Raw genomic sequence first — 24,955 nt, forward strand, 5'->3', positions numbered from 1 at the left:
CTGCTGCACCTGCATGCCTACTTTCAATGACTGGTGTACCATGACACCCAGGTCTCATTGCATCTCCCCTTTCCCTAATCGGCCACCATTCAGATAATAGTCTACTTTCCTGTTTTTGCCACCAAAGTGGATAACCTCACATTTATCCACATTATACTGCATCTGCCATGCATTTGCCCACTCACCCAACCCATCCAAGTCACCTTGCAGCCTCCTAGCATCCTCCTCACAGCTAACACTGCCCCCCAGCTTCATGTCATCCGCAAACCTGGAGATGTTGCATTCAATTCCCTCGTCCAAATCATTAATATATATTGTAAATAGCTGGGGTCCCAGCACTGAGCCTTGCGGTACCCCACTAGTCACTGCCTGCCATTCTGAAAAGGACCTGTTTACTCCTACTCCTTGCTTCCTGTCTGCCAGCCAGTTCTCTATCCACATCAATACTGAACCCCCAATCCCGTGTGCTTTAAGTTTGCATACTAATCTCTTACGTGGGACCTTGTCAAAAGCCTTCTGAAAGTCCAGATATAACACATCCACTGGTTCTACCTTATCCACTCTATTAGTTACATCCTCGAAAAATTCTATAGGATTCGTCAGACATGATTTACTTTTCATCAATCCATGCTGACTTTGTCCAATGATTTCACCACTTTCCAAATGTGCTGCTATTCCATCTTTAACAACTGACTCAGTTTCCCCACTACCGATGTTAAGCAAAAAAAGGGTTCTTGGGGGAAAAAAGAGCTACCTTAAATTTAGTTGTGTCTGGTTGGGTAACTATGGTAGGGTGAAGACTGGAGCAGCCAGCATCTCTGGATATAAGAAATTGGGTGACATTTCGGGTAGAAACCCTTCTTTAGACTCCCTCTGATTTTAGTGTTTTAGGAAAAGGGGAGATGCAACGAGACCTGGGTGTCATGGTACACCAGTCATTGAAAGTAGGCATGCAGGAACAGCAGGCAGTGAAGAAAGCAATGGGTTAGCATTCGTAGCAAAAGGATTTGAGTATAGGAGCAGGGAGGTTCTACTGCAGTTGTACAGGATCTTGGTGAGACCACACCTGGACTATTGCGTACAGTTTTGGTCTCCTAATTTGAGGAAAGACATTCTTGCCATAGAGGGAGTACAGAGAAGGTTCACCAGACTGGTTCCTGGGATGTCAGGACTTTCATATGAAGAAATACTGGATAGACTTGGCTTGTACTCGCTAGAATTTAGAAGATTGAGGGGGGATCTTATAGAAACTTACAAAATTCTTAAGGAGTTGGACAGGCTAGGTGCAGGAAGATTGTTCCCGATGTTGGGGTAGTCCAGAACAAGGGGTCACAGTTTAAGGATAAGGGGGAAGTCTTTTAGGACCGAGATGAGAAAAACATTTTTCACACAGAATTCTCTGGAATTCTCTGCCACAGAAGGTAGTTGAGGCCAGTTCATTGGCTTTATTTAAGAGGGAGTTAGATGTGGCCCTTGTAGCTAAAGGGATCAGGGGGTATCGAGAGAAGGCAGGTACAAGATACTGAGTTGGATGATCAGCCATGATCATATTGAATGGCGGTGCAGGCTCGAAGGGTCGAATGGCCTACTCCTGCACCTATTTTCTATGTTTCTATGTTAGACTAACTGGTCTGTAATTCCCTGTTTTCTCTCTCCCTCCCTTTTTAAAAAGTGGGGTTACATTAGCTACCCTCCAATCCTCAGGAACTACTCCAGAATCTAAAGAGTTTTGAAAAATTATCACTAATGCATCCACTATTTCTGGGGCTTCTTCCTTAAGTACTCTGGGATGCAGCCTATCTGGCCCTGGGGATTTATCGGCCTTTAATCCGTTCAATTTACCTAACACCACTTCCCAGGTGAATTAGTATGTGTTGGTTGGAGTATGTAATATTGTGAGGGGAGAACACGGGGGATGTCAGTGCTGTTGATTGGGGGAATCAGTACAGGATGAATGGGGTCGACAAAAATTCTGGAGAAGTTCAGCGGGTGAGGCAGCATCTATGGAGCGAAGGAAATAGGCAACGTTTTGGGTCGAGACCCTTCTTCAGACTGTTCCCCTCATTCTTCTTGAATGGGGGGGATCAGTACAGGATGAATGAGAGGGGAGTCAGTACAGGATGAATTGGGGGGGGGGGGTCAGTACAGGATGAAGGGGGTGATCAATACAGGATGAATGGGGGGGGGATCAGTACAGGATGAATGGGCGATCAGTATGGGATGAATGAGGGGATCAGTACAGGATGAATGGGAATTCAGTAAAAGATGAATGGGGATTCAGTAAAAGATGAATGGGGATTCAGTAAAAGATGAATGGGAAGATCACTACAGGATGGATGGGGGGGAGATCGGTGCAGGGTAAATGGAGGGTGGGTCAGTATGGGTTGAATGGGAGGATCAGTGCAGTATGAATGGTGGGAGAAGTGCAGGATGGATGGGAAGAGGGGTCAGTACATGTTGAATTGGGGGACCTGTGTAGGATGGATGGGGGGGGGGTGGCAGGAGAATCAATGTGAGGTGGGTAGGGTGATGACTAGATTGGGGGGTGGGGTAGATGGGGAGGGGAGCACAGGGAAGGTCAGTGAGGACTGAATAGAGGCGGGAATGGGGATCAATGCAGGATGGAGAGGAGGGGTTCAGGATAAGAGGGGTTCAGGCGTAAGAGAGAGGGAGAGGGGGGGGGGGACAAGAGAGGGGGGAGGGGGGGGGGGGGGGGGGGCAGGGGGGGGGGGGAGGAAGGAAGGTCAGCGCTCCTCGGACGACATCGCCCCTCTGCCTTGATCATCCCTGTCTACCGCCCAGTGCCGCCGCCAAAGGGGGAGGCAGTGGGATCTCCTCGCCACCGCCTCCCCTCCTCCGCCAGCCAACAGCAAGGATTGGGGCTGAGCAGTGCAGCTCAAAGATCGTATAGCTATAGGATCTTTGGTGCAGCTGCTTCAGACGGCGGAAGGAGGCCTCCCCCCTCCCTCCCTCCTCCTGCCGGCGTGCGGGAGGGTTTGTTTTAAAAGCGCCGTTAGTGGAGTGGCAAGCAGCGGCTGCTATAAGGGTGGGCGGGGTGCGGGAGGAGGAGATGGAGCCGTCACCACGCACCTAGTATATTCGCCCCTGCAATACAGTTGCCGCCGACACGAAACGTTATGTTCCTATTCTCCAGAGATGCTGCCTGGCCTGCTGAGTTACTTCGGGTTTTTGTGTTCATCAGTAGAAACCAGTATCTGCAGTGCCAAGCCGGGCAAAATGAGTCGTCGTTTAGGTTGCCCGGCGGCACTTTGGGTGGTCAATGGCACCCGGCAACTGTTAATTTCGAGCCCTGCTGAAGAACAAGGACCCCCAAATCCTGTTGTACTTCCCCTTTTCTCAACTTGACACCATTTAGATAATAATTTATGTCTGGCTGTGGCAGCTTTGGCAGTCCGGAGTCACCTTCCAGAGGAAAGTGATTCAAAGAGTTTGTGGCCAGGGTGAGAGGGGTCAGGGATGATCTTACCCACTCGCGTCCTGGCCCTTGCAGTGTACAGTGTACAGTTTGTCAATGGAGGGAAGATTGCAGCCAATAACCTCAGCTGAACGGATGATTCGCTGCAGCCTCCGGATGTCGTGCTTGGTGGCTGAGCCAAACCAGACCATGATGGAGAAGGTGAGGACATACTCTGCGATGGCCGTATAGAATTGGACCATTATTGCCTGTGGCAGATTGTGCTTCCTCAGCTGCCGCAGGAAGTACATCCTCTGTTGTGCTTTTCTGACTATGGAGTTGATGGTAGCTCCCCATTTGAGGTCATTGGAGATGCTGGTTCCCAGGAACTTAAAAGACTCCACAGATGTGGCTGGTGTTGTTGATGGGGGGGGGGGGGGCTCCCCTGTCTTAAGAGCATTGAGCTCCAGGTTGTTGTGATGGCACCAGGACGCCAGTATGACATCTCCTGTCTGCAGGCAGATTCCTCCCCATCCTGGCTCAGTCCAATCAGGGTTGTGTCGTCCGCAAACTTGAGAAGCTTGACAGGAGTCAGTGGAGGTGCAGTCATTGGTGTAGAGAGAGTAGCGGAGAGGGCCCTGCGGTACTCCTATGTTTGCGGGTCCGAGATGTTCTTTCCCAGCCTCACATGCTGCTTCCTGTCTGTCAGGAAGCTGGTGATCCACTGACAGAGGGGTTCAGGCACAGTAAACTCGGAAAGTTTGGAGTGTAGTAGCTCTGGCACAATGGTGTTGAATGCAGAGCTAAAATCAACAAACAAAATCCTAGCATAGGTCCCCTGGCGGTCTAGGTGCTGGAGGATGAAGTGCAGGCCCAGGTTTACTGCGTCATCCACAGATCTATTGGCCTGATATGCAAACTGCAGAGGGTCCAGCAGGGGGTTTGTGATATTTTTCAGCTTGGCCAGCACAAGCCTTTCAAGGGTCTTCATGACTACAGAGGTCAGTGCGACAGGCTTGTAGTCATTAAGACCTGTAATCCTTGCCTTTTTTGGGTAAAGGGACAATAGTGGAGACTTTGAAGCAGGCAGGGTCAGTAAAGGTTTGCAGGGACTGGTTGAAAATGTCTGTGTGGACTGGTGCCAGTTGTTCTGCACAGAGCTTGAGAGTAGAGAGTATCCATTGCACATAGTCAGAGTTGTACAGGGAATCGGGCCCTTTGGCCAAACCTGTTATGTGTCGATGAAGTTACTTAACAGAGATCGTTTTCCCTATGAATGCATACCCCACTGCTCACTGAGCAACAATTATTAAACCCAGGGAGGTGCTGTTGTAGTCTGGCAGGCTGATCACTACCACGCTGAGGCCAAGTGACCTCGCACCTTGGCCATGACCTAACATGAACATCAGGCTATTATCTCCCAGACTGTCAGCATCTCATTAACTGCAATTCCCATCCCCCAGTTGACCCCCAGCCCACCTCTATCACCTTCCCAAAATCCACAAACAGGACTGCTCTGGCAGACCCATTGTTTCTGCATTGTCCCACTCAACATAACTCTTTTCCAAACACCTTGATTCCATCCTATCCGCCCTTGTCCAGTTCCTTCCAACCTATATCTGAGATGTTCTGAAGATGGGACTTTCCTTTCAAGCCTTTTTCTGTGGTAAAGGTGTTTCCCCCTCCTCCCATCACCCATTCCTTCTCTCCAGAGTCGCTGCCTGTCCCGCTCCAGTTTTAAACAGAGCTCTGCCAGTTTAACCCGTGGGAATTTAAACAAAGAGCTGTCGGCTAGAGCGCTGTGGGATCTAAATATAGAGCTACCGGCTGGAGTGTTATGGGCTTTACACATCGCATGGATCACACATGTGTCACAGACCAGGAAAATTCTCGTATAACAATGAGTCTTTGGAATTCTTTTTGAGCCTTTGATTATTTTTCAGGCAGTGGTAGAATTCTGGGTAAGCCTAGTGGTGAAAGGCTACCAGTGGGATTGTAGTTACATTGAGATTGGCCTTTATTTTACAGAACGGTGGGTGGGCTCAAGGGAGAGCGAGGGAGGGATGGGGGGAGGGAGGAGGAGGGAGAAGGAGGGAGGGAGGGAATGAGAGAGAGGGAGGGAGAGGGAGGCTTCCAAAATGGCTTCTACATCATCATCTGGTGCTAAAAGCAGGAAGCAGCCTTTCAAACACCAGTATACAAAGAGATGGCAATGAATGCACTGTCAAGTAAGGTGTATAGAAGACATGTCAATTGGTAGCATACATATGCATTCTTGTACTCTTACATGGGTATGACCGCACATTAAAAAAAAATTCAGCAAAATGGCACCGCGTAAAAACACTGATTTCCTCAGCAAAATACTGATTTTCAGGTACTAGAATACTGAAATGCACTGACAAAACTTGGCAGCTCTGATAATTCAACATTTCCGCCACCTCCAACGTGATCCCACCATCGGTCATGTCTTCCCATTCCACCTTCTCTGGAGATCGCTTCCTCTGTAACTCTGGTTCACCTGTCTTTTTTTTAAAGAAAAATTCACCACTCTAACAATCCTTTTCTATCCATGTACCTGTCCAAGTGCCATTTAAAATACATAATGCTACCTACCTCTACCACTTCCTCTTGAAGCTCGTTCCATATGCACAAGACCCTCTGTGTTGGGGTAGAAATTGTCTCTTGGGGCCCCCTTTTAAAATCTTGCCCCTTACCTTAAACCTATGCCATAAAAATAGACTCCTTGGCTGCAACCCACCACAATCCATTTGGATAGAAAATTTCAAGTTTTATACCTCTGGGTGAAAAAAGTATGCTATCAGCACGTCACTATATTAAACTTTTGTCTTTTTTTCCTATCAACATTGGATGATCTCAAGGTTTTTGCTTGCTATTTCATCAACCATGCATGTTAACTTGCTTTTTGCACAAAACATCTCTGCATCCTACACAAATCAAGCACTGACACCCATCTTTGCACCATCAGCAAATGGATTATGCTTATGTCCTCATCAAATTCATTGAAGTATTTTGTGAACAGCTGAAGCCTGGGCACTGCTGGTGGTGCATGTTCCCATTTATTTTTGCTATTTCCTGTCTCAAGATATTCTAAATCCACAATGGAATATTACCCTCAATACTGTGTGCAATATCAATGATATTGAATGATGTAGCAGGCTTAAAGGGCTGATCGATCTATTTTTGAATTTTTTACTTTTCAAAAGTTCAAAAGTTTTTAAATTAACCTTCACTAAAATTATATTTGGAGCTCCATTTAATTTTTTAGATATCATTCCAGCTTGATAAAAGTGAAGCTCGCTGCAACACATGTATGTCCTGCTGGACTTGTGTTAATATATTTAATTGTTAACCATTGTCTTGTCTTAAAGTTCACACTCTGGACACTGCATGCTATTGCTATTTGGGATGAAGCAGATAAGTGGCAAATTTGAGGCAGAGCTCTCACATGGAAATGTATGCACAGATCTCGTTATATTCAATCTTGTTATTGATAAATTAGGGAAAGTGGGTACTGGCAATATTAAAATAGTGTCTTTGATGATTTTGAAGTTTCCTTAATGTGGACATTATAAAGGGATCTTATGCTCTGTATAGTGAAGTTGTGTGACCAGTGAGATGCCAGATAAAATGCAAGATCATTGGGATGCCTTTTACCTAGTCCATTTCGTCATGGATTTTTTTTGTCCATGCTGCTACTGCCTCTATTCCATGACCTTCAATTTTGTTTGGTCTATTTTGTGACACTTTATCAAAAGATTAAGTACTTGAGTATCATTCATCGGCAAAGGCCTTATTAAAACTGAGATCAGAAAAAAACCAGTTGAGTTCAAATTTGCCTTTAATTAATCTTTGTCAGTTTCCATTAATTAATACATCTGATTGTTATACAAATGTTTATCTCTAAATGCTCCCTCAGCTATTAAACTTTTTAGGAGCTTGGTTTATTCGTGCCTTCGCATTATTATGAATATAGATATATGATCCGCTGGCACATGCTCACAACAAAACATTTCAGATGAAAGCTCATGCCTCCAGTTTAAACTTCTGCTCTCTTCAATCTGGTAGGCTGCAGGCTATCTGGACCTGGTAACTTATGTCCTTTGTACAAAAAGCCTTTCCTGAAGCTTGTGCTTTTTTTTTTAAATGAGATCATCAGAAGTATCTCTTCCACTCATCCATGGTGAAAAAGTACTTGAATAGTACCATGGACTTGCCATCCGTTTTGCTTTCTAATCAGCCCTCCTACTGCTTTCTAAAAAAATTGTAACTTTGTCTTGAGAGTAGTGGGCAGTAATGCTCCTTTTTGTGTTTCATTCTTTGCTTGTACCAGAACATTTGGTGCATTTTCAGTGTATGTGTTATCCTCTCCATCATAAAATGTGATTTATGTAAACAGAAGTTGCATCAACTCACACACAGTTCCTTATTTAAGATAGTTTTCACTTTTCACAATTTTTATTTAAAAACAAGGTTTGGGTAAATAATTATGCTTCTCAAAATAACACTTGGTTTTTACAAAAGAATTTGAAATAAATTAGCCTTTTCCCAAATTCTCACAATTAAAACCCTGTTCGCTGAACTAATTTTAACAAAATTAATTTTTAATTTTAAAACTTTACTCATCCCAGAGGGAAACTGGTCTGCCGACAGTCACAACACACAAGGTACACAAAAACGTAAAATTAAAAGTGAAAACAACAAGAAAAAGACAAGCGACTTGGCTGGCTGCCATGTGCTGAGGCACTGCAACGGGTGGTGAAAACTGCCCATCACATCATCGGTGCCCCCCTCCCTGCCATGGCTGTCCTTCACTGCGCACGGTGTCTGAGAAGGGCTGGCAAAATCATTAAGGACCCCTCAAACCCCAACCATGGACTGTTTGCCCTCCTCCCATCAGGGAGGCGATACAGGAGCCTCGGGTCTCACACCAGCAGGCTAAGAAACTGCTTCTTCCAAAACACCATTACCCTGCTGAACTCACAGGCCCGGTGCTAGCCCCCCCCCCCCCCCCCCCCCTCCCCCTGCTCATCAGTATTATTTATAGTTTATATAATTTATAGTTAAGCTCAATTCACCAGAATATAGCACGCCAATCTTTTGCACCTTAACAACTATCTGTATATATGTATATGCCTATGTACATACGGCAATATATCCTCATTTGTATATATTGTCTTAATCAGCATTTTACTACTTTGCACTCTGGTTAGATGCTAAACTTTATTTTGCTGTACCTGTACTTGTACTATGTGAAATGACAATAAAGTTGAATCTAATCTAATGTGCACAACACGTTCACTGGAACAAATGAACAAAGAAACACAGACTTATCCCCTGGGCAGAGGATTGTATAGTGTCCCCACGCCAGGTCCCCATTGTTCTTCAGGCGTCCCCCCACGCCGGGTCACCATTGTCTTCCCTTCCCCCCCCCTCATGCTTATCGACCGCGAGGCTGCCGCTGAGGTTCCCACTGCCACTGAGGCACCTGCTGCCGAGACTCCCATCGCTGAGGCTCCTTCGGCCCAGACAGACCTCGCCTCCCGGCTTCATCACAATCCCCTAGGAGGCCTGTGAGTCGGGTTGGGCTTAACGGGCACGTTCTGGTCTTTGGTCGTTGGCGCTTGTTTGGCCCGCGAGGCTCCACGGGACACTACCGCCGCACACAAGGCTCCCCGGGAAAATCAATCTACATGAGCGGCTCCCCAGAACTAAGTCTAACTAATGTTAAAACATTTGAGAGCTGTATGAGTCTAGAGGGAAATCTTACTTCCTGAATGTGTCCAACAAACTCATTGTATACTTGAGTATTACTAAACCACTACGCAAAAAAAAAGTTCAGTTGCATGAAAAATGTTAGGCAAACAATTAAATCTACCTTGTGTGGATTCTGTTTATTAAGCATAATGGAAATGATTGCAAAGGTACAAAATCTTTTTTTTTAATACCCAAAATGTGCAATGAAGCTTCAGGTCATGAACACATGAATTTGATTTTTGTATTTCAATAGACATTGTTAAGCTAAACTCAAAGTAGATTTGTCTGTGTAGGTGGGGGGGTCTGGTTTTCTTTGTTGAATGTTATTTGTTAATTGGGATATTTCATTACAGACATGGCAAGCCCAGTAAAAGACAATTGCAGAATGAAAAGCTACAAGAACAAAGCATTAAACACTCAAGAAATGCGAAGACGACGAGAGGAAGAGGGAATTCAGTTACGAAAACAGAAAAGGGAAGAGCAGGTGTGCAAGGAAGAAAACTTTGAAAATATTTAATGCAGATGCTCAGCTTCTTTTTTTTCATCTAATAATTTGGTTTTCCTGTTAATATTCTAGTTGTTCAAACGCAGAAATGTGGCTGTTCCTGGAGATGATGAAGTCATGTTTGAAAGCCCCATTCAGGATCCTGATATAAGTTCAACTGTGGTATCAATGCCAGGGGTAAGTGGAAGGAATTAGATGATTTGATGTCTTTGACAGAATTTTGCAAGAAAAGTATTAATCCTCCTATGCTCTCATAGGAAGGTGTAATCACAGCTGAAATGGTACAGATGATATTTTCAGATGATCCTGATCAGCAGCTTGCTGCCACGCAGAAGTTTCGGAAATTGCTTTCAAAGGGTAAGAATCTGTTGTTGTATTGAGTTGTGAGAAAATCTGTATATGCTTTTGGATTTTGTGGTGAGGCACATGTAATTGATACTAGCCTATGGAAATGTCTGCTAAACTATTACAAACCTCCCAGCTCAGTAGGCCCCCTGGCATGCCTGATTGACAAAGTACTAATTGATTAGAATGAGCCAAATCCGCCATGAACTTTTATAGCGTAGATGATAACATTGATATCGATATTTATCTTTTTCTGTTTGGCAAGATATGAGTGTTGTGCCACAGGGATCAATGCTGGGGGCATCAACGTTAAAATTCATGTAAATCATTTGGATGTGGTTGCTAAACAAACAATATCTTGAATACTTGTATATAGAATTGATCTTAATGTGTACTAAGGAACTGCAGATGCTGGTTTAAACCAAAGGTAGACACAATAACTTAGTGGGACAGACAGCATCCCTGGAGAGAAGGACCGGGTGACGTTTTGCATTGAGACCCTTCTTCAGAATGACGTCAGGGGGGAGATAGATAGATAAAGTGTGGTTGTGTGAAGACGGGGCTGAGGGAATGCAGATCAAGGAAAATGTAGCTGGGAGAAGGTAACACAAAGCAAACAGAGATAAAATATAGTCGGCGACAGTAAGACTGGTCTGAGAACTGGGAAGGGGGAGGGATGGAGAAGAGGGTAAGCAAGGGTTACTTGAAGTTAGAGAAGTCAATGTTCATACTGCTGAGGTGTAAGCTGCCCAAGCTAAATATGAGGTGCTGTTCCTCCAATTTATGCTGGACCTCACACTGACATTGGAGGAGGCCCAGGACATAAAGGTCAGCATGGGAATGGGGAGAGGGAGTTAAAGTGTCCAGCAACTGAGAGATCAGGTAGGTTAATGATCTTAATGTGTTGGAAGACATTTAGAGAAGATTATTGGAGTATAATCTGGAATGGAAATCTCATGAGTTAAGGTTGGCAGGTTGTGCTTTGTATATGCTGGTGTGTGCATTTAAAAACAAAATAGTGAGAGAACTTGATTCAACTGTGAAATATCAAATTTTGAAGTAATTATAGCAAATTCAGTGTTCACATTACAGTACATAATTATCAACTTTCTGGGCATGTTTGAGTATGTGAAGGCAACAAGGATTTCCTGAAGGATGTACATCAGAAACTGAGAAGTGGATGTACAATTCAGAAATATTTACTGACAGCTGGACAACAGTGTGCTTTTTTGGAAATGAAATTGAACAGTGTTGTACGCATTATCCACTTGCCACAGGATTCTGTACCAAATCATATGATAGGCAAGTGGTAGTTCGAAACAAGCCATTCGAAAGTACAACAAGTGGTGCAAAGAGATAATATCAGAGTGCAGAGCAGAATCTTATAGCATTATGCCATTGCAATTACAGAGAAAGGAGAATTTAAAAAAATGGCATCTGCAATGCGGTAAATTGGGAATCTGGACTGCACTCGAGTTCATGAGAGAGCTGGTCAGTAATCTGATAACGGCACGGAAGAAGCAGCCTGTTAGTGTCATGGACTAGGCTACAACCAAAACTCTGAATTTCTTGAGGTCTCGGGCAGGTCCGTTATCCAACCAAGCTGTGATGCTTTCTACTGTAGAAGTTGGTAATAATCATTGGAGACAGGCCAAACATTTAATTGTCTGAGAAAGGCCTGGTGCGCATTCTTAGTATTTTCAGGTAAATTAGAAATTGTTGATGATATTTGTGCAGAGGAACTCGCAGCTTTCGATCATGTCCACTTCAATACCTGAACTGGATATTTATGCCTACTGACTGAGGCATGCACATCACCTGTGTGAAGGCAATTGCTAGCTCCTTTATCTTGCTGACTATAGGAGAGGTGGTTTTCATGACACCAAAGATAGACACAAAAAGCTGGATTAACTCAGCAGGCCAGGCAGCATCTCTGGAGAGAAGGAATGGGTGACGTTTCGGGTCGAGATCCTTCAGATTTATGACACCATGTTACTAAGCTCCATCTCCTTCCTGGACTCCATCTTTTGGTCCGAGATCTAGCAATGTTACAAAATTTTGAGATTTTAAAAATCAAGTCTGCAATTTATCCCATCAGATAAAGCATAACAACAAGTTTTATTTGACACCAAATTCACTTTCATATCTCAAGTATTAAAACAGTTATGGCCATTTTCATACTCGGAAATTGGCATCTTGTTCCCTATTGATTTTCAATGGACATTACAAAAAAGCTGTGATCTTGGATAGTCAAAAGCCCGTAACTTTCTTAAGAATTAAGAGAACTGAATGAAATTTTCACATATCATAGATTGAAGTATTCTGAAAAAATATAAAACAATCTTACTTGGATGACATGAAATTAAAGCATATAATTAGCTAATTACCTAATTGTAGCTAATTACAAAATTGACCGATAGGACAGAAATGGTAATAAACAACCAGACTGCCTTGAAAATTCAAAAATGTGATATTCTCAAGATCAGAACTTTAATATTATTGTATAATATGCTGTAAGTCAGTTATGGATAGGTAAATAAATTACAATTTCTAGCAAAAGACCAAGTGTTTATGGAGAAGATCAGCTGCTAGCTGGTACATTGGCATATCATAATCAGTAGCATCATCATACTCCTCAGACGGCAACCAATAAGCAACTCTGTACATGTTGTTTTTCCTCAATTTTTCAATATCAGAAAAAAAGGTAGAGATTATAAAGTTAAACGCTAAAACAAATAGTAAATACTAAAAAAGAAAATCATGTTTAATCAAAATTCAATTACTAGATATAAACATCTATCCATTTCTTAAATAGCCTAAGTGTCCAAAGATTATTCACAAATAATTCACAATATAACATGATTTTTATATCTAATTTACATTAATTTATAGGCCAAATGGAAGGAATTTAGTGTTCAATTGCTGTAAATAAATGCCCATTTAAATCGGCTTTCTAGTGGGTTCCTGTGAACGCGCTGGTTTAGAACGTTCACATCGCGCTGGATTAGTGCCCTCAAATGCCGAGAAAAATACGGCGGGATATAAAAAGCCCAAAATGAACTACTCGTTATAGAAAACTTTATAAACAGGGTTATATATACGCCCCATTTTATGTAAAAATAAGGTACATACCTTTAATTGTTTGCTTTATAAAACCCTGGGGCTGCGAGAGGTTGCGAAGTGAGAGAGTGATTTTAAAATTATTATAACTATTATTCGAGGCCTATAAAACTAATAATACCTTTTGCGACCGGGTCTTGCAGCGATTTTTCGTTAATGATTTACTAGGCTGAACATCTGCGATTAGAACAGCCTAGTAAAAATCGCGTTTTAAACCCGCCCCCTCCAAACAGCGCCAAAATCGCGGACATGGCTTTGGGCAGATTCCCAATGACGATTCAGGTAGGTTTTGCTGACACCTTTGTCCAGGAGTGTGGAGATGAGCTTCATTACGATTATGGTATTGAAGGAGTGAATGGAAGGGAAAGGTTATTTTTAGGGTAAATAAATCTTGTAATCTCTGACAGTTATGTTTTAATGTGTTCAATATTTTCAGGAAAAAAATGGAAGTATTTCAGGCTTTTCAGTTTGGTGGGCGGCATGCTTGCTCTGCCTATTTTTTTGTTCTTCTTGATTGATACACATACTATGGGAATCCTGGTCATTTGCATAGGGAGTATCAACAGATGATTCATTGTTATGCAATCTGGGATGAGTGTTATTGACAATGCTGATGACATTACCTGCCTCGGTACTATTCTCCATTTAGAGTACAGGATCATATTCTAGCCACTAGATGATGCTGGAAAGCAATCATTAGGGATAGACCCTCAGCACAGGTCTATTCTGATGAAGTTTGCTCTTTGACAAGGAAAGCCGTTTTTTTTCTAGTTTTTTCCTCTCACAACTCTACATTTGGATTTTTTTTTCAAATGCATGTCCATTTGTGTTTTAATATTTACATGTTAAAAGCATTATGCAAAGTTAAATTCTAACCCTGAATGTAACAATGGAATCCTAACTAATTTTTGACTGGATTGTTTGTTTAATGTTTTTACATCTTTCAAGATTTTTGAGATTTTGCAATTTTGCCTTTTAGAACCCAATCCTCCCATAGATGAAGTTATAAATACACCTGGTATTGTGCCAAGACTTGTGGAGTTTTTGAAACGGAATGAGAATTTTACCTTACAAGTGAGTATATATTGAAATGTAAAATATTACCTTTATAACAAGAGGAATCGAATATAGGAGCAAATAGGCCCTTCTGCAGTAGTACAGAACCCTAGTGAGACCACACCTGGAGTATTGTGTGCAATTTTGGTCCCCTAATTTGAGGAAGGACATTCTTGCTATTGAGGGAGTGCAACGTAGGTTTACAAGGTTAATTCCCGGAATGGCGGGACTGTCATATGCTGAAAGAATGGAGCAGCTGGGCTTGTATACTCTGTGAAGTTTAGAAGGATGAGAGGGGATCTCATTGAAACATATAAGATTGTTAAGAGCTTGGACACACTCGAGGCAGGAAACATGTTCCCAGAACCAGGGACCACAGTTTAAGAATAAGGAGTAAGCCATTTAGAACGGAGACGACGAAACACTTTTTCTCACAGAGAGTGGTGAGTCTGGAATTCTCTGCCTCAGAGGGCAGTGGGGGCAGGTTCTCTGGATGCTTTCCAGAGAGAGCTAGATAAGGCTCTTAAAAATAGCGGAGTCGGGATATGGGGAGAAGGTAGGAACGGGGTACTTATTAGGGATGATCAGCCATGATCACATTGAATGGCGGTGCTGGTTCGAAGGGCCAAATGACCTGCTCCTGCACCTATTGTCTACTAGTCAGTCTTGACATGTCCCATGGAATTACTAGGTTTGTTGCAAGAGTGCTTTTATTTTACAAGGATTATCATAAATGTTGTCATAAAATGCATGCATTTCCATTCCTGTATTTGGCTGCATCTCTTCGTGCTTTGCACTGACCTGAATTTTTTCTCTCTAGTTTTTAAATTTCATGCGAGTTGTTCAACCCAAAACATAAAATTAGATTTTTTAAATTCCAATATTCTTAGTACTCTTTAGAAATGTATTGAGTTTTCACTCAACCGGTTATTTCATATTCTAACATTTGCATCGAAAAATTGCCTTAGTGTATTCAAAGGAAATGTTTATCTTGTCCTGAACACCACAAAATGTAATATGAAAGAAAAGCGAACTAAAGCTTGTACCTTAATATTCATTTAATAGAAAAAAAGACACTATTTCTATGAATTATTAACCTGTGCTATTCTACATTCCCAGTTTGAGGCTGCATGGGCTTTAACAAACATAGCCTCTGGCACGTTTCTCCATACTAAAGTTGTTATACAAGCTGATGCTGTACCGATCTTCATTCAGCTGTTTAGCTCCGAATATGAGGATGTGCAGGAGCAGGTATTCCTTTTTGTTTTAAAGACGTGCATCTTTTTTCAGATGTTTCTATTTTATTTATTTCTTTTAATACCGATTGTCCTATGGAGAGAACTCAAGTTTATACTAAAATGTTAAACAGAGAATTAAAATGTTTTTGGTTACATTTAATCAAGTAATGAACAAGTGTAGATAGGAAATTGAAGGTTTGGACATTTTCTGATGTTCAGAATTAAAGCATTTAAATATTTTGTTGGAAAATAATATCTTGTGGATATTGATTACATTTTGTTGTTGTTTTTTACATTCATATTTTGTTTTTAAATTAGGATTTGTGTTTTTTTTTATAGCAGAAAATGTACTGAAAAAGACATGGATAACAAACTGTCATGTCTGTTAATCTTTCTAATAGTGCCCACGATAATAACACCATGCACAAATTTAAAGATTGTTCCAAAAAAAACCTTCATTGCATGTCTATGATTTTAATCTAGCATATTTAAAAAGAAAGTCACGAAGCAATTTAATTAGAGATAATCATAGCTTGTAACATTTTAATCGCTCAAAATGTAACTTATGTGGGCATACCGTTCATGTATTTTTGTATTGTCTCATAGGCAGTCTGGGCATTGGGTAACATTGCTGGTGACAATGCTGAATGCCGAAATTTTGTGTTGAACTGTGGCATTCTTCCACCCCTTTTACAGTAAGTTTATAGCAATTGACCATCAAACGTATACACGAGTTATTTGTTCATGTTGCTTAAGGTGATTTGTGAAGAAACAGGGTACTGAAGTTCTGTTACTGCTGTTGTTTCTTAGTGGAGGTTAAAATGGAGATGGGCGATAGTGTTGATAATATAGTCCTGAATTGTTGCAATGCATCCAGGGGAATGAAATTGAGTGAATACACATTGGCAATGATATAGTGAACATTTTCTCATGCATAGTGTTATTTTTTATTGAATATTATAGCTCTACCAGTTGTGACAAATGTCAGTCTGAAGAAGGGTTTCGGCCTATTTCCTTCGCTCCATGGGTGCTGTCCCACCCGCTGAGTTTCTCCAGCATTTTTGTCTACCTCACATTTTATAAATTTGGAGTATTAAGAAGCAAGCCATTTGCAGTAGTTTTTTTAGTATGAGGAAGTGAGAATAGGCTGCCTAACACAATGAGGAGCATGCAAAGCAGACACAATGCTGGAGTAACTCAGCGGGACAGGCAGCATCTCTGGAGAGAAGGAATGGGTTACGTTTCGGGTCGAGACCCTTCTTCAGGGGAGTTGGCGGGACAGAGATAGAATGTAGTCGGAGACAATAAGACTAGTGGGAGAACTTGGAAGGGGGAGGGGATGGAGAGAGTGAAAGCAAGGGCTATTTGAAGTTGGAGAAGCCAATGTTTATACCACTGGTTAGAGAAGCCAATGTTTATACAGCTATACAGCAGAATATGAGGTGCGGACTGAGCGGAGGTGTTCAGTGAAACGATGGCAGAGCCTGCGCTTGGTCTCGCCCATATATAGAAGTTGACACCTGGAACAGCGGATACAGTAGATGAGATTGGAGGAGGTGCAAGTTAACCCCTGCCTCACCTGGAAATGACCGTCGGGATACTTGGATGGAGTTGAGGGGGGAGATAAAGGGACAGGTGTTGCATCTCCTGCGGTTGCAGGAAAAAAGGAACATGCAAGGCTGAATTGATCATAGTTTCCTTTTCTTTCTTTACTTGAGATTCCACAGAACCACATTAATGCTGACATATTAATAGAGCAACCTTCCTGTAGATTTGTGTGGAACGAGGCTTGAATTTTAGTTTTCATCACAACATAGTTATGCATAAACATTCAATTATTTATAAATCTGTATCGCAGTACATGATTTAATTTGATATTCAATGTAACTTACTGATTAAAACTGTTCTCAAATGGTTCATATCGAAGCCATTTTGTGCAAAGTATAGTTATTCCTGTGGGTCAAACAAAATTGAATTTAGTTTTTCTCTTTATGCAAATTATTTTTTTTCTTTACAGGTTGTTAACCAAGTCCAATCGACTTACTACAACAAGAAATGCTGTGTGGGCTTTGTCAAACTTGTGCAGGGGCAAGAATCCACCTCCAGATTTTGAAAAGGTATAGTTTGTGTCTTTATCTTTTTTAATATATTCAAGTAAACAATGGCCTAGAATTTATCCGTAGATATACTAGTGTGTTCCCACATAACTGACAACAACTTTTAGATTTCCATGCTATTGCAGATGTCCCATAATCACTGTCAGGTGTACAAAGCATTTCAAGCATGAGATTTCTCCGTGGATTTTGAAATTTGGTAAGGCATTGCCGCAGCTGCGAGGCTTCACCGCCGCTGTGGCCCCATCCTCGCAAGGCTTCCTCGTCTGCTCATTGGTTTGGGTTTGGTGTAGGTCTTGTAGCCTATGTCGAGCTGACCATTTAACATTTTGTAAAAACAAGGTCAAACAGTGAGCTTCACGTCTGACTTGGAGAGGGTTCCACCTCAGAGAATTCAGAAGTTTGGTGACACTCGCTTCTCTCTCATAGGTGTTAGTAACAAATCGATCATAGACCTTCATCCTATTGTCCATTCTATTAACGGGACTCGGATCCAAATTTGTCAAGAGAATCTCAATTTCCACAACAGTCTTAAAGCACGTAAAACTATTCTGTTTTTTTGTGTGGATTAATTAGTATATTTCTCTCTGACGATTTGTATTTCCCTCTTTAGGTATCGCCCTGTTTAAACGTATTATCAAGACTGTTGTTTAGCAGTGATCCTGATGTTTTGGCTGATGCCTGCTGGGCCCTTTCTTATCTTTCTGATGGACCCAATGAGAAAATACAAATAGTCATTGATTCGGGAGTTTGTAGGCGATTAGTGGAACTCTTGATGTAAGCAACTGGATTTTCTTTATCGAACCACCTTTGCTCAGTTGATGCTGCCTTTACTTTCTCATTGCATTTTTTCCAGCAAAAATTGTATTCTTATCAAAGACTTGTGGGTTCCACTGACAATTGAATTGTAGAATGTGCTCCATCCCATTCCCTACATATAATCTCAAACTTGTCAAATTGGATTCTTGAATTATATAGTTAATTGAATTTGTAATCACATGAAACTGCTTTCTGTGATAAATACTATTAACCTAAGCCTAAAGCACCATTGATCATATTGTTTGATAAGTTATAGAGTCATAGAGTGATACAGTGTGGAAACAGGACCTTCGGCCCAACTTGCCTACACTGGCCAACATGTCCCAGCTACACTAGTCCCACCTGCCCACATTTGGTCCATAATCCCTTCAAACCTGTCCTATCCATGTACCTGTATTAACTGTTTCTTAAATGTTCGGAAGTCCCTGTCTCAACTACCTCAAAGGTGGCCCTAGATATTGTGGACGCATTGGTGATCATTTCTCAAAGTTCTATAGACTCTGTATCAGTTTCTGTGGACGGGAGGGTAGCCAATGTAACCTCACTTTTTAAGAAAGAAGCGAGAACATTGAATTATAACCCAGTTACCCTGACATTGGGAGGAAGATGCTTGTCAATTATTAAAGATGTAATAACACTGCATTTGGAAAGCAGTGACAGGATCGGTCAAAGTCATCATGGATTTATGATGGGGGAAATCATGCTTGACTAACCATTTGGAATTTTTTGAGGATGTAACAAGTAGAATGGATAAAGGAGAGCCAGTGAATATGGTGTATCTGGACTTTCAAAAAGCCTTTGACATGGTCCCACATGAGATTAGTGTGCAAAATTAAAGCCCATGGTATTGGGGGTAGGGTATTGACATGGATAGAGAGCTGGTTGGCAGACGGGAAGCAAAGAGTAGGAATTAATGGGTCTTCACAATGGCAGGCAATGACTAGTGGGGTGGCGCAAGGCTCAGTGCTGGGACCCCAGTTATTTACAATATGGATGGTAGGGTGAGCTGTGAGGAGGATGCTGAGGCTGCAGGGTGACTTGCTCGAAGGGCATTCTCCTACAACTATTTTCTATGTTTCTAGGTTTACCTCTTCTGGCAGCTTGTTCCATACACCCACCACCCTTTGTGTGAAATAGTTACCCCTCAGATTCCTGTTAAATCTTTTCTCCTTCACCTTAAACCTATGTCCTTGATCCTCAAAGTTTTTGTTATCCAGATTATTTTATTTAGTCTTGATCACAATAGTCACATTTATTTACGCAAATACTCATGCTGAACAATTTTTGACACTTTGCTTTTATGTGTGGAGATGAATGTTGTGCAAATTTGTGCTGTTCTTTAATAGGCATAATGATTATAAGGTGGTGTCACCTGCACTGAGAGCTGTAGGAAACATAGTTACTGGAGATGATATCCAGACACAGGTGAGTACGTGATCCTTTGGCCGTTGTATGTACACTGCCCTCCATAATGTTTGGGACAAAGACTCATAATTTATTTGCCTCTGTACTCCACAATTTGAGATTTATAATTTTTAAAAATCACATGTGGTTAAAGCGCACATTGTCAGATTTTATTAAAGGGTGTTTTTATACATTTTGGTTTCACCATACAGAAATTACAGTTGTGTTTATACACAGACTCCCCCCCCCCCCCCCCCCCCCCCCCCCCCCCCCCCCCCCCCCCCCCCCCATTTCAGGGCACCATAATGATTGGGACGCATGGCTTCACGTGTTTAATTGCTTTGGTGTGTTTAATTGCCTCCTTAATGCAGGTATGAGAGAGCTCTCAGCACCTAGTCTTTCCTCCAGTCTTTCCATCACCTTTGTAAACTTTTATTGCTGTTTATGTTGTGCCAATGAAAGTCAAAGAAGCCAATATGAGACTGAGAAAAAAATTAAACTGTTAGGAACCTCAGACAAACCTTAAGCTTACCAAAATCAACTGTTTGGGTCATCATTAAGAAGAAAGAGAGCACTGGTGAGCTCACTAATCGCAAAGGGACTGACAATAAAGGAAAACACCTGTCCAACAGATCAGAAACACTCTTCAGGAGTCGGGTGTGGGTTTGTCAATGACCACTGTCAGCAGAATACTTCATGAACAGAAATACAGATGCCACACTGCAAGATGCAAATCACTGGTTAGTTGCATAAATAGAATGGCCGGGTTACAGTTTGCCAAGAAGTACTTAAAAGAGCAGCCACAGTTCTGGAAAAAGGTCTTCTGGACAAATGAGACGAAGATTAACATATCAGAGTGATGGCAAGAGCAACTTATGAAGGAGAGAAGGCCCAAGATCCAAAGCATACCACCTTATCTGTGAAACATGGTAGTGGGGATGTTATGTCCTGGGCATGTATGGCTGCTGAAGGTACTGGCTCACTTGTCTTCATTGATCATACAACTGCTGATGGTAATAGCATAATGAATTCTGAAGTGTATAGGCACATCCTATCTGCTCAAGTTCAAACAAATGCCTCAAAACTCATTGGCCGGAGGCTCATTCTACAGCAAGACAATGATCCCAAACGTACTGCTAAAGCAACAAAGTAGTTATTCAAGCTAAAAAAAAGTTCAATTCTTGAGTGGCCAAGTCAATCACTCGATCTGAACCCAATTGAGCATGCCTTTTATATGCTGAAGAGAAAACTGAAGGGGACTAGCCCCCAAAACAAGCATTAGCTAAAGATGGCTACAATACAGGCCTGGCAGATCATCACCAGAGAAGACGCCCAGTAACTGGTGATGTCCATGAATCGCAGACTTCAAGCAGTCATTGCATGTAAAGGATATGCAACAAAAGACTAAACATGACTACTTTCATTTACATGACATCGCTGTGTCCCAAACACTATGGTGCCCTGAAATGGGGGGGACTATGTATAAACACTGCTGTCATTTCTACATGGTGAAACCAAAATGTATAAAAATGGCCTTTATTAAAATCTGACAATGCACTTTAACCACATGTGATTTTTCTTTTTTCTTTTACAAATCTCAAATTGTGGAGTACAAAGGCAAATAAATAAATGACCGGCCTTTGTCCCAAACATTATGGAGGGCTCTGTACTAGATTGTTATTTTTTTTATCTTTATGCCAGTTGTTCAAAGAGAAACAGTGAAAGTTAAAACGTTTTAAAGCATGTTGAGAAACATCTGGATACACATTACATAAATGCATTAAAGTGGCAGGGCATGTTAATGAGAGATTAGTCATACAGCATGGAATTGGGATATATATCTCTCTCTTTAAAAAAAAAATATATATATATATATATCCACATCCACAGGTACTTTGACAGTAATTATATCCGTGTCTATGACTACATCTGACAGCTCTTTTCCAGATACCTTCTGAGTGTGGAAAAATTGCCCAAAGATCCCTCTTAAACCTCTTCCCTCTCTCCTTGATCCATTCTCCTCTCACCTTGATCCATTCTCCTCTTGTTTTAGAATCCTCTACCTTGGGAAACAGATTTTGCTCATGGTTTTATACATCTCAGTAAGGACAACGTGGCAATTATGGAAATGTTATTAATTAATTCTGTAATTAAATTCTTGCTGACAGGAAAAAAAACATCCCAGGTCACCTGCAAGCCCTGGTACTGCCTGCCGCACTCAGGTCGCCTGACTGGCTGTTGCGTTCAGGTCGCCTGCAAACCCCGGGTCTAGCTGCAGTTCCCAGGTTGCCTGCAAGCACCGGGTCTAGCTGCAGCCGGGACTAGCTGCAGTTCCCAAGTCGCCTGGCCTGGGACTGGCTGCAGGACACCATGGCTGGCTGGCGGATGGGCCGGCAGAAGGCGCTGAGATGGCGTCCGGTTCCGCTGTTCGGCCCCGGCGGCCACTCACAGCCGCCCAAGCTACTTCCATCCCCGGCCACAATGCGGTGGCTTGATCCCCGACCCCCTCCTTTCTCAATGTTCCTGCCCTCCCCGCAACTTTGCCCCTGGTGGCCTAGCCAATTTTGTGCAGCCCAGGCCATGCTGACCCGGGCCAGACTCCACACGCACTGTGACAGGAACTCATTGCCAGGAAATACGGTAGTAGTTCATATTCTTACCCAAGGTCATTTAAAAGAAGGTTGTGGTCATTCATATCATTGCTCAATTGAAGTTGGTGTGAAATGGTTGCAATGTTTTCATACTTAAATAATTGCACGGATTGCGATGAGCAAGAGGCATAATGCACTATTCATAGGAATATGGCTTTTTTTATGGAGGATTAACTATTTCTGTATATCATCAAAAAAACGATGTTAATCTTGTTTTAATAGCAAATTAATTTGCTGCTAGTAACAAAAGGTAAATATAGGTCCTGCAAGGACAGCCTCCTGCAGTTAATTCTGTAATGTTTGTTGCTGAAAATAAAAAAAATAATGCTTTTGGAGAAATTGTGCCACATTTACAATTCTTGAAATGTGTTACTAATTCCATTTGCATTCTGAAAGATACTTGGTTGATACAAATCATTATCGATGTTATAATTAATTGCAGTTGAGGATCAGATATATTGAGCATAGTTTTATCGCAGTTTTTTTTTTTAAGCTAATTGAGAGAGGTAGTACAAGATAGCAAAGAATAACAAATAAGTGATGTTTAATGTTATATATAGCATGAAAATGCAATTTGCTCCAACTCGTCCATGTTGGCCAAGACGTCTATCGGAGCTTGTACCATTTTTGGCTGTGTTTGCCGACAACCCGCTAAATTGTTTCTATTCATGTAGCTATCCCTAGTCAGTCCTTGCTTTTCCAAATCCTGTCCCTCAGAACCTCCTCCACCAACTTTACCACCACTGATGTGCTCACCAGTCTGTAGTTCCCAGCCATCTTCTAATCTCCTAGTACCTTGCTTCCAGCTAACGAGGAAAGTATACATGCCATGGACCCTACCATTTGTTCCGTGGCCTCCCCACTGTATCCTAGAATTGGGCCCAGGAAATGTAACCACCGCACCTCTTGTAATGTGGATATTTACCAAGACATCATGTTATTTTCCCATAATTCAACTTCCAAGACCTCAATGGTAAATGCAAATGAGAAACGGTCTGTTGAGTGATCTTAATACATGGAGACCAAGTAACTGTTTTTGTATTTGTTTCTTTCTGAGTTGATTGGTTCAGGATAGTTTTATTTGCATGCTTTACAGGTATTTTAACTTTCCCTTAGGTCATTTTGAACTGCTCTGCCTTGCCCTGCCTACTTCATTTGTTGAGCAGCCCTAAAGAATCAATAAGAAAGGAAGCTTGTTGGACAGTTTCAAACATTACTGCAGGAAACAGAGCACAAATCCAGGTACTGTACTGCCAAGTTATTGCACAATGTAAAATCTGCTCATACGTTTCCTTAATTTGGAGCTCTTTTAAAGCCCAACAATAAAACTAAAAGGAATGGATCGTATTACATTGGGGTTGAATAAAAGGAGTTGGGTTCTATATTGTGACTGGAACCGATTTGGGTTAGATTGGCCAACTCCGTTTATTCTACCCCAATGTAATACGATCCATTCCTTTTAGTTTAATGATAGGAATACAATCCACACGGTAGTGTCCATGAAGGATGGTGGCATTATGCATATTTTTTTTTAAGTTGGCTTTTCATGGTAAATGGTTACTTTAAAGGAAGTTCAGAAAGATGACCAAGAAAGATTTGGATTACAACACCTTTTTATGGGCTTAGAATGCCCCACTGCTTATAGATGGTACATTAATTTTGAAAGAGGCATTGGAAAATGTGGCCACCCAGCAAACAATAACATTGCCAACATTTGTTTTGTAGTGTTGATTGAAAGCTAAGTATTTGCCTGGACATGGGGTTTCCGAAGAGGTGGGGAACTCCAACGTGATCTTTTGGACCACTTGGTTTAATGCCTTGAAAAATGTTGATGTTCAGCACTTACTACAGCTCTGAATTAACAACCACAGTTTTCATGCTTATGGGTGCAGTATTCAGTTTTTCGAATGCCAAGTAGACTCTCAGCATAGTCACTGTTAACGCCAGCCTGCAACTCTATTTGTGAGGCTGCATCTTACAAATTGCACTGTCCAAATAAGTATTTAAATGGCGTCAAAATAAACTTTAGATGGTACAGTTTTAAAAAATAAGTGATAAACAACCAATACATTTCACAAGTATGAAACTAATTCAGATACAGCTACTTAAAATAAAGCACATTAAATTGTTGGAAAAACACAATTGCGGGATACCAGGTTGGAGAAGTGTGTCTGAAGAAGGGTTTCGGCCCAAAACGTTGCCTATTTCCTTCGCTCCATAGATGCTGCTGCACCCGCTGAGTTTCTCCAGCTTTTTTGTGTAACATTGCGGGATACCAGTTGGTTCCCATTGCTAATCAATTAAGGAATTGGGAAAATTAAGTTTATGAATGCTAGGTTGAAGGGCCTTGGCAGGTCTATCAGCCTGTACCCAATAGATTTGGGTACAGGCTGATAGACCTGCCAAGGCCCTTCAACCTAGCATTCATAAACTGAAAATGATCCGTGAAGGTATCCTGGAAACTCCTGGATTTGAATGAAATTTATTGGTGTTTATACAGTATAGCCTGAAGA

General features: G+C 41.8%; 1 protein-coding gene across 1 annotated transcript in view; it reads left to right on the top strand.

Moving 5' to 3' along the window:
• The window catches only part of kpna5 (karyopherin alpha 5 (importin alpha 6)), a 44,556-nt gene that overhangs the window by 8,149 nt on the left and 11,452 nt on the right, over window positions 1-24,955 (top strand). The window contains exons 2-11 of the mRNA XM_055635800.1: window positions 9,544-9,674; window positions 9,768-9,872; window positions 9,953-10,052; window positions 14,140-14,234; window positions 15,336-15,467; window positions 16,061-16,149; window positions 17,472-17,571; window positions 18,182-18,345; window positions 19,734-19,812; window positions 23,559-23,684. Of these exons, the coding sequence (XP_055491775.1) occupies window positions 9,546-9,674; window positions 9,768-9,872; window positions 9,953-10,052; window positions 14,140-14,234; window positions 15,336-15,467; window positions 16,061-16,149; window positions 17,472-17,571; window positions 18,182-18,345; window positions 19,734-19,812; window positions 23,559-23,684 (1,119 nt within the window). The 5' untranslated portion in view covers window positions 9,544-9,545. The remainder of the gene's footprint in view (window positions 1-9,543; window positions 9,675-9,767; window positions 9,873-9,952; window positions 10,053-14,139; window positions 14,235-15,335; window positions 15,468-16,060; window positions 16,150-17,471; window positions 17,572-18,181; window positions 18,346-19,733; window positions 19,813-23,558; window positions 23,685-24,955) is intronic.

The sequence above is a fragment of the Leucoraja erinacea genome, chromosome 5, assembly GCF_028641065.1.
Source record: "Leucoraja erinacea ecotype New England chromosome 5, Leri_hhj_1, whole genome shotgun sequence".
In the NCBI taxonomy this organism is placed as follows: Eukaryota; Metazoa; Chordata; class Chondrichthyes; order Rajiformes; family Rajidae; genus Leucoraja; species Leucoraja erinaceus.